This window comes from Eulemur rufifrons, chromosome 20 (assembly GCF_041146395.1).
Source record: "Eulemur rufifrons isolate Redbay chromosome 20, OSU_ERuf_1, whole genome shotgun sequence".
In the NCBI taxonomy this organism is placed as follows: Eukaryota; Metazoa; Chordata; class Mammalia; order Primates; family Lemuridae; genus Eulemur; species Eulemur rufifrons.
The window spans coordinates 3,851,054-3,864,007 of record NC_091002.1 but is presented as its reverse complement, the minus strand read 5'-3'; the positions used below and the strand labels follow the sequence as shown (position 1 = coordinate 3,864,007).

The 12,954-nt window shown below is 49.1% G+C and overlaps 1 protein-coding gene across 1 annotated transcript; it reads left to right on the top strand.

Annotated features, from left to right (window-relative positions):
* Nucleotides 1-5,640: 5,640 nt before the first annotated feature.
* GRPEL1 (GrpE like 1, mitochondrial) lies at nt 5,641-12,506 on the top strand. Its single transcript, XM_069495624.1, has 4 exons — nt 5,641-5,702; nt 7,749-7,911; nt 9,493-9,574; nt 10,716-12,506. The coding sequence occupies exons 1-4, from the start codon at nt 5,641-5,643 to the stop codon at nt 11,060-11,062; spliced, it is 654 nt and encodes a 217-aa protein (XP_069351725.1). The 3' UTR covers nt 11,063-12,506.
* Nucleotides 12,507-12,954: the final 448 nt, after the last annotated feature.

Below are 12,954 nucleotides of genomic sequence, written 5' to 3'. Positions count from 1 at the left end.
TTACTGTCGTCATCCCGAGCAAGACAACTGTGGGAATTTCAGTGGCAGCTCTGGTCTCCGTCACTACACATAATCCTCAGCCACGCATACCTCTGCCTGAGTACCCTCCTGCCCGCAGGCGAGCCGGGGTGGCGGTGGCCCTGGGTGTGGGGCCAGCCACAGCTGTGCCACCCGCAGCTATGGATGTGGATCTGGGCCTCAAGCCCTCAACTAGAGAACCCTCGCAGGGATACCATGAAATGGGCACACTGTGGGCATCGGGAGGTGACAATGACACAAGGGCAGAGTGTGCTGGAAAGAGCGTGGGGTGTGGGTCCCGGCCCACACCCTCCCTGATTTGTCAGTGGGGGTGTGATGCCTGCCTCAGGCGTGGTGGTTAAGGCTTATCTGGGTGAGGCCATCAACTGTAAGTGACAGAAGGCCAGCTCAAACCAACCTCAGCAAATGAAGTTAATTTGTACTTGGTTTTTCAGCAACACTGGGGCGGATCTGGAAGTGCTCACAGGAGTGAAGAAAAGGCTGACAGAGCCAAGGCTGACAGTACCAGAACCAGGACTCGGAGCTTTAGACCTGTGTCTCCAGGTCTCCTTCTCCACTGGTCTCTGCTGGTCTTTCTGCAGCAGCCAGCTTCCCTCTGGGGACAGGAGGGGCAGAGAACACAGGGCGCCAGTGCCCTTCCCAGCACAGGGACCCTGGTGGGGAGATAGATGCTTTTCTCCAGCTCCCATAAGAAATTTCCAGGGAAGGATCTGATTGGTCCTGCCTGGGTCACAGGCCCAGTCCTTGCACCAATCACTGTTGCTGAAAGGACCTGCTGCTTCCATGGTTGTCTTGTGTGTGCCCTGCGTCAGCCACCCAGGGGCCACCTGTGACAGGGGCAGGGGCAGAGGATCAGGAGGTTCTTGAACACCCCAGCTTCAGCCCCAGGGAGCCCTTCTGCCCTCAAGCACAGCTCCTGAGAAGGCGCCATACACATCAGATCCGTCAGGGCGCCGGGGCCTCAGCAGTGGTAACCAACATTGCTGAACTGACCATCACCTGCAGGAAAGTGCAACAAAGCCACTTTTTTTTTTTTTTTTTTTTTTGAGATGCCTGGGCTATAGTGCCGTGGTGTCAGCCTAGCTCACAGCAACTTCAAACTCCTGAAGCCACTTGCTTTTCACAGTAACGCCAGTGTCATTAGCCCAATATACAGATGAAGAAACCAAGATTCAGAGAGGTCCAACATCCCTCAGGGGCACGGCCTTTGGGACCACACAGTCAAGATGTCTTTGGCTCCAGTTCTGAGTTTGGGACCAGTCCACGGGTATGGTCAAGGAGACAGAGAGTGCCGGCTCCCAACTCCCCGAGGAACATGGAAGGTGGGAGGCTAATATTCTTAAGTGACCCTGCCATTTACAGATCCCAACGTTTCTATAATAAGCATCCATTACTTTCATAATGAGAAATGTTCCCTCCTGCCAATCCTCGCCCACAGTGCTTTTCATAGTTCTGACTTTTTTTTTTTTTACCTAATGACTGATTCCACCGACACACAGGAGGAGGGTTCAAATCGCAGTGGGATTGTAAGGAATAATTTAATCAGCTTTTGATTCAAATTCTCTCTCCTGTCCACGGGCTTTTAAGAAGCTCTCCCCTGGATCCCAGGTGTTTGCCTCCCCCCTCCTGCCTTGTCCTTCGGGCCAGCCTAGAGGTCCTCTCGCCCACCTCTCTGGCTGCCCTGGCCATGTCAGGGAAGAGATGACCGTGCCCCCCGCAGGCACCTGAGTTACACCTGGGGACAGGTCCAGACGGCTACATCTCTCGCTCTTAGGCTCTCAGGGAAATGGCTGTTAATTAACTTTGCATTTGCTCATTCCCTGTGCAAATGATTATCCCAATTAAACCACCTCTCATGAAGTCTGGCTCTTTTTGCAGAAAGTTATTTTGACGTGAACGTCTGTGGCCCCTTCTGGTGGCATTTGTCTCACCAAGAACATCATTTTCAGTTTAGAGCCAGTATGCCAGGGGGTGGGTAGCAGTGAACTTGCCGCCAGGCTCCCTCTCCCAGGCAAGTCTCTCAGCCGGGGAACCTCGGTTTCCGCCACGTGATGGGTCCGGGTGACAGTGGCAGCGCCGGAACAGACAGAAGCAGGCCGAGAATAAGATGGGACGATGAGAATGGGAACCGAGGTTTACGGTGACTCTGTCTGTGTGCTGACCAGGGGTAAGAGTCTGGGCTCCATCTTTAGAGTTCTGTCTGCTGCACCCCTCATACTCATGTCTTTCTAAATTTGCTAATTTCCAAGTCAAATAACAGGATGAAAACCTACCCCCTGCTGGGAGACTGTAATAACGCAGCTCACGGCAGCAAACACTCTGGGGTAGTAGACAGATGCAGGCTCTGGCTCCAGCCCTAACCCAGATTCTGGGATCAGTCAGGAGATATACACAAAACCTTTTTCTTTTCTTGTCCCCATGACCTTGTTCAAGTCACCTCACCTGGCCAAGCAGTTCCCTCCTCACCACACAGTTGGGCTGATGCAGAAGAAAGCATCTCTGAGGCACCCAGCACAGTGCCTGGCACCCGGCAGCGCTCGGCTGTTATAAGCCTAACGCCCACAGTCGACATGCTGTCAAACCATCTGCACGACCTTCTTCTGAGGACATTTTTCCTTTTCAAAACCACCCCATCCTTCTTGGGGGCACCACATGCCATTCAGTTTGTTCTGCCTGCACCCCCAACCCCCAGCTGGACCACCCATGCCCATTGCTGGATATGCACTCTGATGGCTGATCCAGGAGTCTTCTGTGCAAGCAGCTTCACCTCTGTGCGGAGATGACTTGCACTGCGATGAAGTTCCAGACTTCAGGGAACTACCTGAGCAGCTAGGTTCCCAAGAGCAGCAGCTCCCGTTGGAGCAGTTCCTGATGCGGCCACGAGATGGCAGACCTGTCTCTGGCAGCTCAGGGAAATCCCACCCTTCTGGCTACAGATACAGGGCATGGCCTTGTGGCTGGCCTGGACCCAGCCGTGGTTCCAGGTCCCCAAGGTGGCGTTCGGGCTTAGAAGACCTGTGCTTGTCCCTGTCTTGAGACAGAGCAGCTGTAACACTGTTCATCAGTCTCAGAGCTACAGGATGCCCATCTGAGTCCCAAAGCAAAAGGAAATGAACATTTTTCTCTTTTAAATCTCCTAACAAATGATAAGATCCTAGTTTTACAGGTGAGCAGATCAAGGTTGAAAACAATTAAGTGACTTGGTCAGAGCCAATGAGAAGCATGAGATATTGTTTTAAATTTTATTCCAGAATATAATATTTCAAACATATTCAAAAGAAGAGAAAGTAGTAGACTTGGTAGGGTGGCTAATCTATAACCCTAGCACTCTGGGAGGCCGAGGTGGGAGGATTGCTTGGGGTCAGGAGTTCAAGACCAGCCTGAACGAGAGCAAAACTCGGTCTCTACTAAAAATAGAAAAATTAGCTGGGTGTGGTGGCGTATGCCTGTAGTCCCAGCTACTGGGGAGGCTGAGGCAGGAGCATCCCTTGAGCCCAGGAGTTTGAGGTTGCTGTGAGCCAGGCTGACACCACAGCACTCTAGCCTGGGCAGCAGAGCGAAACTGTTTCAAAAAAAAGAGAGAGAGAAAATAGTCACAATCCCCACATTACTCACCACTCAGCTTCAGCCTTTTATCAACATTTGCCACTTGTGTTTCCCCATCCTTGTTGTTTTTTCTGTACTGGAGTATTTATAAGGTGAATTCCAGACATTGTGGCAATTTGTTATAAATACTTCTGTTTGCATCTCTAACAATTAGGACATTTTTACATCCACACCAAGCCATTATCACTTCCTAACCAAAGTATCAACAACTCTCAATTATCATCTAATACCCTGTTTATGTTCAAATTTCCCCCATGGTCTCAAACATGCATTTTTAAAAGTTGTTTTGTTCTGTTATGATCCAAATAATTCAATTCACTCCATTAATCATGTCTTTAAGCTTATTTATTCTGTAACAGCTTCATTTCTTTTCTCCAGGTGCTAAACAATTAACAATTAGTAATTATTAATTAATAAATTGTAATCTGTCCTGTAGACCCTCCCACATTCTGGATTTGGCTGGCACAGCACCTGGCAAACAGTAGGTGGTCAATCAGCCTTAGTTGAATGAATGGTTTTAAGGGGAGCACAGCAAAAGAATAAGTGTTTGGTCCTCACAAATGTAATAGAGCAGGCAGCACCCCACTTTGGAGGCCACAGGCTCCACCCTTGGGATCCTGGGGGTGGCCACAGGATTCAGCCCTGGGATCTTGGCAGTCAGGGTTGTACTGCAGGCCAAGGGGTGCTGAGGCAGGAGGCATGATTGAGCCCTGCTGGAGAGACAGCACAAATGATATTAGAACAAGAGGTACATCCTCGTCCAGCACCTCTCCTCCTTCGTGGGCATGTGCTATAGCAGCACTGACCTCTGTTCAGATTAATGAAAACATCTAAATTTAGGAGCTTTGGTTGTGTCCCAAAGCTTTCCCAAATGCTGTTCTTGGGTTTTGTTGTTTGTTTGTTTGTTTGTTTTTGGTGTTTTGAGAAAATTGAAGACACCAGAAAAGTACAAAACAAACACCCGAATTCCCAGCATCCAACATCATAACTGCTAACATTTGATCACACTTGCTTCCTGGGTCTTGTGTTTTGTCTAAAACTCACTGGTAGGCGGGTCTCTGTGGCTCACGCCTTCAATCCCAGCACTTTGGGAAGCTGAGGTGGGAGCATAGCTTGAGGCCAGGAGTTCAACACCAGCCTGGGAAACACAGGAGACCCTGTCTCTACAAAAAAATTAAAAATTCCCTTGGGGTTGGGTGGCGCGCGCCTGTGGTCCCACCTACTCGCGAGGCTGAGGCAGGAGGATAGCTTGGGCCCCGGAGTTTGAGGCCTCAGTGAGCTAGGGTGATGCCACTGCACTCAAGCCTCTGCGATGGAGCGAGACGCTGTCTCTAAAAATAAAATAAAGCTCACTGGTAGACGTGGGGATCCCTGTCCCTTCCCACCCTCTTCCTTCACATAGGGCAACCAGAGGAGGAGCGGCTGTTTTAACCGTCATTTTCTTATTTTCTTAAGCACCTGCGACAGCCGTTTTGATCGCTTTCTGCTCCAGCCTGGCTTCACTGTCACTGGACAAACAGAGCGCTCCCGCGCCTGGCTGCGAGCAGGGACAGGGCACACACCAGCCCGGCGCTCACCCACGCCTAGTCGAAGAGCAATGAGAGTCCCGGGCGTCGGCGCAGGGGAGTGCGGGCCCAGACACGGGAGACTGGAGACGGGAGACAGGAAACGGGGAACCCAGGCGCTCCCCGCCTCAGCGCGCGGACCCCAAGGCCGCCCGCCCTCACGCTTCCTACCCGCCGGCTCCTGCGGGCTTCGCCCCTCCCACGGAAGGGCTCCTCCCACTGTTCACTTCACCTTTCACCTCCTAGTCTTCCGGGGCTCCGGGAGGCCACAGACCGCCGTGCCCCGCAATTATTGGTGACTACTGTCTGCCCATCACAGGAAAAGCAGTCACTGATTGGCTGGGGCGAAGTAGTGGGGCGGGGAAGTAGGTGCAGCGGCCTATGCGCATGCCCGGTGCGTGCGCAGTGACGGCTGTGGGTAGTGGCAGTCATGGCGGCTCAGTGCGTGAGGCTGGCGCGGCGCAGTCTCCCGGCTTTGACATTGTCTCTCAGGTAAGGGGCACCCTGCTTCCCTGGGCAGAGGAGGGAGCCAGGCTCCTCGGCGTCGCCCCTGCTCCGGGCCTGTTCTGGCCCCCGGAGCCACCTTCCTGGCCTCAGCCCCGGAGCTGGGCATCCCCGGGCCCGCAGCTCCCCGGTGCGGGACGAGAACAACTCCGCTGGGGGCCTCAGCCCCGGAACTGAGCATTCCTGGGCCCGCGGTTCCCGGGTGCGGGACGCGGGCCACCCCGCCGGGACCTGCTCTGCGCCCTCACGGGCCTCTGGAGAGGGCGAGAATGACCGCGTGGGCATACGGGCGCGGTGGTCGGGAGAGAAGGTGGCCGCAGCACGGGTGTGTCTCAAGTGAAAGGAACGGTGGTCCACGTATGTCTGCCGCCTCCCCAGCTGCGCACTCATGGGTACAGAAGCAGCCTCAACTTGCCCAAGGTTGTCAGCGAGGCAGAACCCGGCCGGGTGTGCCCGGGGTCAGGGTCAGTGGCTAGCTCATTTCCGAGCTGTAGCGCGGCAGCTCAAGGGCCAGAGCGGAGCTCAGGAAAGTTCCTTTTAAGCTAGGTGCCTGTCGCCTGGTTCACTGGCTTTTTCCTTGGCCTCTGCTTGGCCTGAGATTCCTGCTGCACACTCTATGGCTGAGGGTCACAAGAGTCAGTGGCCTCGCTTTTTTTTTTTAATCTTTTTTTCGTCTAACCTGTGGCTTCTGCTTTTTGAAAGTTCTACCTCTGAGGTTAGTATGACAAGTGTTTAGTGTCTTCTCTGTTGGACTAACTGCCTAGGACCAAGTTATTGATTAGAGAAGCTACTCTGGGCCAAACATTGGGTAGACGCTGGGCAGAGTGAGGCCGAGGTCTGCTCTTTTTTCTCAAGGAGATTACTCACTTGGATGAGGAGACTGGGCCAGTGAAGTAAAGGTCACTTACAGTGGAGGTGATTAAGGGGTGAGTGATAGCTTTGTAAGTTATATTAAAAAACAAAACCAAAAAAACATAGGAACTAAGAGTAGTGTGACACCTGGAATACTTGAGTAAAAAGGCTTTTTGCACAAGTAATTGATGGTTTTGTTTTTCGAATTAATTGCCAGAAAAGTGACTGCCAGGTCAGCATCTGTTCTGTGTCTGAAATTGTGTTCTTGTGGAAGGTGCTCAACTAGGGGGAGGCAAAAGAGCTGGATGGTAGTCGTAGTTCTCACAGTAACTGACCTTTCAACCTGGGGAGGAAATTGAATGTGGTTTATTCTCATACGGGACTATGGCATAATGAAAAAGGGCTCCACTGGTCCTGGTAAAGAAATCTGGGTTTTAAGACTTTATCCTATCATTCATTCATGGATTAGTGATCTTGGGCTTATCACTTAACCTTTTTCATTTGGGGATCAAATTGGATAATATCTTAAGCCACTTCCAGTATTAGTTTTAGTGTTCTTTATATTTCCTCTGTACATGCCCCATGCTTTCCTATCTCCATGCCATTGTCCAAGCAATTTCCTCTTCCTGAAGTGCATCTGTCCTGTCCATGCTGGACTCCTCAGGCATAACCTTACAAAGCCTGTCCCCAAGCCAGGTATGTCCTCTTACTCTGAGCCTCCCAAAGCATTCGGTTCCTCCTTTATCACTTTTAAACCCCAAATTATAGTTCTTTGTTTGTAGATATCTCCCCCTTTTTGCATGACGGTAAGTGCCCCGTGGACAGGATCTCTCTGCCCTGTCCATCTTTGGCATCAGCATCGGCAGAAGGCCTCACCTCTACAGTAGCTACTCCATACATGCGTGGTAAAGTCTGGGTTGACTGTATCTCTGAAGTCACTTTATAATGAAAAGAAGAGGAGGTTAACACTGTATTGTAACTTGGTACATTGACGTTAGTTTAGGCATATATTGCAGATTTTATGTATCATATACAGTTTGCCATTGTTGGATCTAAGATCTTTTCTCCCCAACAAGTCAATAACAAATAGTTTGGAATAATCCCCGATTTCTAAAATTATACATCTGACTTTTAACAAGCAAAAAACCAGTCTTCCTTTCTAACGTATGGCCTTTTCTTTAGATCCTCTCCTCGGTTGTTGTGTACGGCTACAAAACAAAAGAACAATGGCCAGAACTTGGAAGAGGACATGGGTCAAAATGAACAGAAGACAGATCCTCCTCCTACAGAGAAGATTCTCCTGGAAGAGAAGGTCAAATTAGAAGAGCAGCTGAAAGAGACTGTGGTGAGGGCTCTTGTGTGGTGTGTGCTCTGCCAAACTGTTTCTCCCAGGGGCCATGTAAAGGTTCCAAGTTTCACTGGTGACAGACCAGAGCCAGAGGGGATCAATTCTTTGCCCATGGCCCACAGTGGTCTCAGATAGGAAATTACTGCCAAAGCAAGGACTAGAACTCAAATCCTGTTTGAGGCATGAACTGCCCTGGTTTTGGCATGAGAACAATCTTTACGTCCTTTTTTTCTTTTTTGAGATAGGGTCTCACACTCTTGCCTGGGCTAGAGTGCAGTGGCATCATCATAGCTCACTGCAACCTCCAACTCCTGGGCTCAAGTGATCTTCCTGCCTCAGCCTCCCCAGTAGGTGTTCGCCCCCACACCTGGCTAAGTTTTCTATGTTTTGTAAAGACAGGGTCTTGCCCTTGATCAGGCTGGTCTGGAACTCCTGGCCTCAAGTGATCCCACACTGAGCTGCCAAAGTGCTAGGATTACAGGCATGAGCCACCGCACCCAGCAACTATATTTATTATCTTAAGACTTAAAATGGCCTTTACAAATAAGGAATACCCAATATGGTTGCTTAAGCTGAGACTTGGGAAAGGAACCAGAAAATTCTAAGTATAAGAGGAGTGTGGTTATGTAGTGTTTTCATAGGTAGGTAGGAATTTTATGAACTAGTTAGTAATATGGGTTATTACTCCATGTAAAAAAAGGATAAGTGACTCAAATCAAGTTCTTTGAGGATTTGAGAATGATGGATCAAACACTATGTGCAGGGACTGTTCTAAGCTTGTGTATTAATCCTCACCGTAATCCTGGCAGAGCCAGGGTTTGAACCGGGACCGTCTGGACTTGGAGCTCTTGCTCTTTGCTGCTGCCTGTAATTACCTGAAGACTGAAAACAGATGGAGTATAGAGGGCCCCACAGAGTAATTTAGTAAATGTTAGAATTAGAAAAGCTCAGGAGATGAGTGAGTTTACAGAACAGTGGTGAGAAATTAGGAAGATACCAGAACGCAGATGGTCATTAACAATGAATGTGTGAACTGAGTCACCTCTCGGCAACACCGAAAATACCAAAGGGTCGTTGATGGAGTTTTATGTCTCTGATGGACTAGAGGCCTAAACTTTCCACCCGTGTCCATCAGTTCTCCTCCTAAGCTTTCCTCCACGAATGGGATTTGACATGGTCAGCCCCTAACTAGGGCTCTGGGGTTCCTGAGGTCGGACATTCTGCTGGGGAAAGAATGTTCTTGCTTGTGGGGTAATGAGATCATGAGAACCCCAGGAAAACAGAAGTTCTTGTCCTTTCCCTTGCTGTACACTCAACTAAGAATAGGCTTGGGGACCGTATGAGTGAGTACATGACACCTTGATGTCATCCCACACTCCTTGGAAACACTGGTACAGGTGTAAATTACTCTTCTTAGGCTGCCCTGTTTGAGTCCAAAATTCCAAAGGTAATAGTACATGTTATTTGTGTTTTGACTTGGAGCTTGTTATGTAATCATTTTCAAATCAGACTTGCTTTCCTATGAATTTGTTCCATATTTTATTCATAGAAATCTCCGTTTTCCTTTTTTTCTTTTAGGAAAAATATAAACGAGCTTTGGCGGATACTGAGAACTTGCGGCAGAGGAGTCAGAAGTTGGTGGAGGAGGCAAAGTTATATGGTGACTGTGGGCGTGATATGGGGGCACGCGTGTGTGGGTGTCGAAGGGTAAGACAGAGGGGGAGGGGCAGCAGTAAAGGTGTCTGGAGGAGCAGGAAGTACGCTGTCAGGACTGTTTAGAACTGTCAGGTGCGACCGTTTCTAGGGAGTGGGTTTACTGTGCCCCACACGGAGACCGTGGTGGAAACCTACAGCCAACCAGAGCAAGTGGGCCTCCCATGCCCGGCCCCCCAGCTGTCCCAGAGGTAGCGTGGCCATCCCTTCAGAACTCTCAGCATGCTGTCTGCATTGTCACCTTTGGGTATTTTTGTTGCTGTCCTTCCCATTTTACAGTTGAGATCATTGAGGTTTAATGACTTGCCTCACGTCACAGAGCTAGTAAGTAATGGCGGTGGCATTGAGGCCCAGCTCCGGGCCCCACAGCTGTGGTGTTTGTTGGACACGAGGCTACCGGTTGAGTTTCCATCGTGGGCCTAGGCATAACCGTCAGGCAGGTGTCACAGATGAGGAGCCCACGGTGCAGAGAGAGAGGGTAAATGGTTTGCCCCAGGACAGATGGGGGTGGGGGTGGGGTGAGAGGCCACCCGGAAACAAGTCCCAGATCTCATCTCACTGCCACATGCAACACGAATAACAAAGCCTTCCTTGAAACATTTTATTTTCCTGGCTGCTATCGGCTCAGTTTGCTGGTGTTCTTCCTCTCTTTCTGGTACTGCCCTTTGCTGGCTTCTTAGCCGTCCGATCTCTAAATGTTTGGGTTCTTCAGGACATGGTAGCAGGCGTCTTCTCTCCTCTTGCACATTCCCTGGGTGACTCAGGCGCTCTCGTGGGTTTACTGGGCGTTTGTGTACAGGTCTCTACTTCCAGCTCCGGTATTTCTTCAGAGTCCTGCTCCAATAATTCTCTTGCTTACTTGACATCTTTGCTTGGATGTCTCACGTGTGTTTTTCCCCTCTCCCTGTGCTTCATTTCATCCACATTTTAGTAAATTTTGGGTCTCATCCCAGAAAAGGCTTTAGGGGCTTTTGTTTTATTTTTTTTTTTAGTTATCAAGACATTGAAACTCTAGGGCAAACGAATGATTAGCCAGGTTTTTAAATAGCCTATGCATGAAGTAAACAGTGCTCCTTATCTTCGTTTAGGCATTCAGGCCTTCTGCAAGGACTTGTTGGAGGTTGCAGACATTTTGGAGAAGGCAACACAGTGTGTTCCAAAAGAAGAAATTAAAGACGATAACCCTCACCTGAAGAACCTGTACGAGGGGCTCGTAATGACTGAGGTCCAGATTCAGAAGGTGTTCACGAAGCATGGTTTACTCAAGTTGAACCCTGTCGGAGCCAAGTTCAACCCTTACGAACACGAGGCCTTGTTCCACACACCAGTTGAGGGGAAGGAGCCGGGCACAGTGGCACTAGTTAACAAGGTGGGGTACAAGCTGCACGGGCGAACCCTGAGACCCGCCCTGGTGGGGGTGGTGAAGGAAGCTTAGCTGCCTCTTGTGGGGTTTTGGTTTTTTTAAGTCACTTGCTGTAACTCTTAAAAAGCCGGTTCTTCTTTTCTCATCTATGAATACATTTGACCTTGTCCCAAACCTTGTTGGAAAGCTTAAATAACCAGGGGCTAAACAGAAATTAAGCCGGTTGCACAATTGTGGTACTCAACTCTAATTCCAGAGTCTGTTCGCTGATTGCTAGTAGTTCACGTTTAGCGGTTCCACGTACAGAAGAGCAGCGGGGCGACGCTGCGGGGCCTGCGCGCACTCTGGCGAAGGCTCGGTATTCTGAAATAAAAGGTCTTCGGGAATTCTGCTGTTTCGCTTCCTGGACACACCAGTCTGCACTGTCTTCTGCACTCACTGTCACATGCCGGTCACTGGCATACTTAGCCCACTAGACATTTGAGTTGAGACATTTTTCTTGCTAAAAAAAAAAAATGTGTGATGACCCACGTGAAGAACGTGTACAGGTTCATTTATAATCAGTCACGGCCGAGCTGCTGAAACGAGTGACCGCTGCCTTTTCTGTGGACGTGTGAAGTGAACGCGCACTTTAACGGTTCTCACCACCTTTATTCTGCCAGTAACTGAGTTTGACAAAATCAGTTCCTTTTTCCCTGTGTTCATCTAAATGTGGAAATATTTAAATCCATATTCAACTAGTTACTAATGACCGAAAGTTATACTCCCTAGTAAGATGGACTTTCTCAAGATAGGAGTGCGTGCTTAGCATGCCTTGAATGTTAATGTTTAATTTAAGATTTTTATTTAAGAGGATTAAAACCCTAATATGTTTATATTCCTACTGATAACAATTTTGTGTCACTTGGTGGAGGAGGTCCTTGAGCCACTGAGGCTAGTGTGACCCAGCCTTCTCTGAAGCTGCTCTCCCCTTGCGTAGCCGCTGGCTGGCACGGGCCCTGGCCAGTGCTGCCAGCTGACACTCGGCCCTGCAGCCTGTCACGTAAGAACACACAACACACAGGGGACTGAAAACACTCAGGAGCCGCAGCAAGAGCGTACACGATTTGTAAAAGGCGACTTGAGGACTCTTTCTAGCCCAAGGATCCGCTATTCATTGACATTAATAGCTAGGGCTTGGGGGAAAAGGCTGAGGAAGTGAAGTGTCTGTCATATAAGAGAAAAAAATAATCTTCCACTGCCTTCGCTTCTAACAGTACTTCTAGGACTGAAGGCCAATACTGGTAAATCTGTTTGCTGCCCAAAAGGATGGGTATAGTTTATTTTGCATATTTTGAAAGATGCAGGTAATAGTCCTGTAATTAAAGTTTCAATGTAGACCATTTCCAGGCATTTTCACCCTTTCCTTTAAGCTGCCTTAAATTAGTCAAAAACATACCCCACTGGTCCAACTACTTGGGAGGCTGAGGGGGGAGGACCCCTGGAGCCCAGGACTTTGAGACCACCCTGGGTAACATCTCTCAAAAAAAAAAAAAAAATACCCCGGAACTAAGGGCAGCATAACATTGGAGAAAACATGACTAGGAGTTACAGCCCTGCCTATTTACCATGTAGCTGTAGGTGCATCTTTGACCTCTCTGGAATTCATCTGTAAAATGAAGGCTGAATAAGAAAAGTAATTTTCAAACTAATTTCTATGAATGTGTATAATCCCTTTTCATCTAGAGTTGTGATTGCTGAAAAGCACAAAACTCAAGCTAGAAACAGCATAGCTTAAATGTGGCAAAATATTTCTTCACTGTAAGTTTCAATCATCCAGTCACCACTATAGGTCAGGTATTCCTTACCTGAAATGCTTGGGACCAGAGCGTCTTGAATTTTGGCTTTTGGAATAGTCCAATGTGTCACTTAACAACAGGAATATGTTCTGAGAAATGTATTGTCGGGCAATTTCGTCGTCGTGC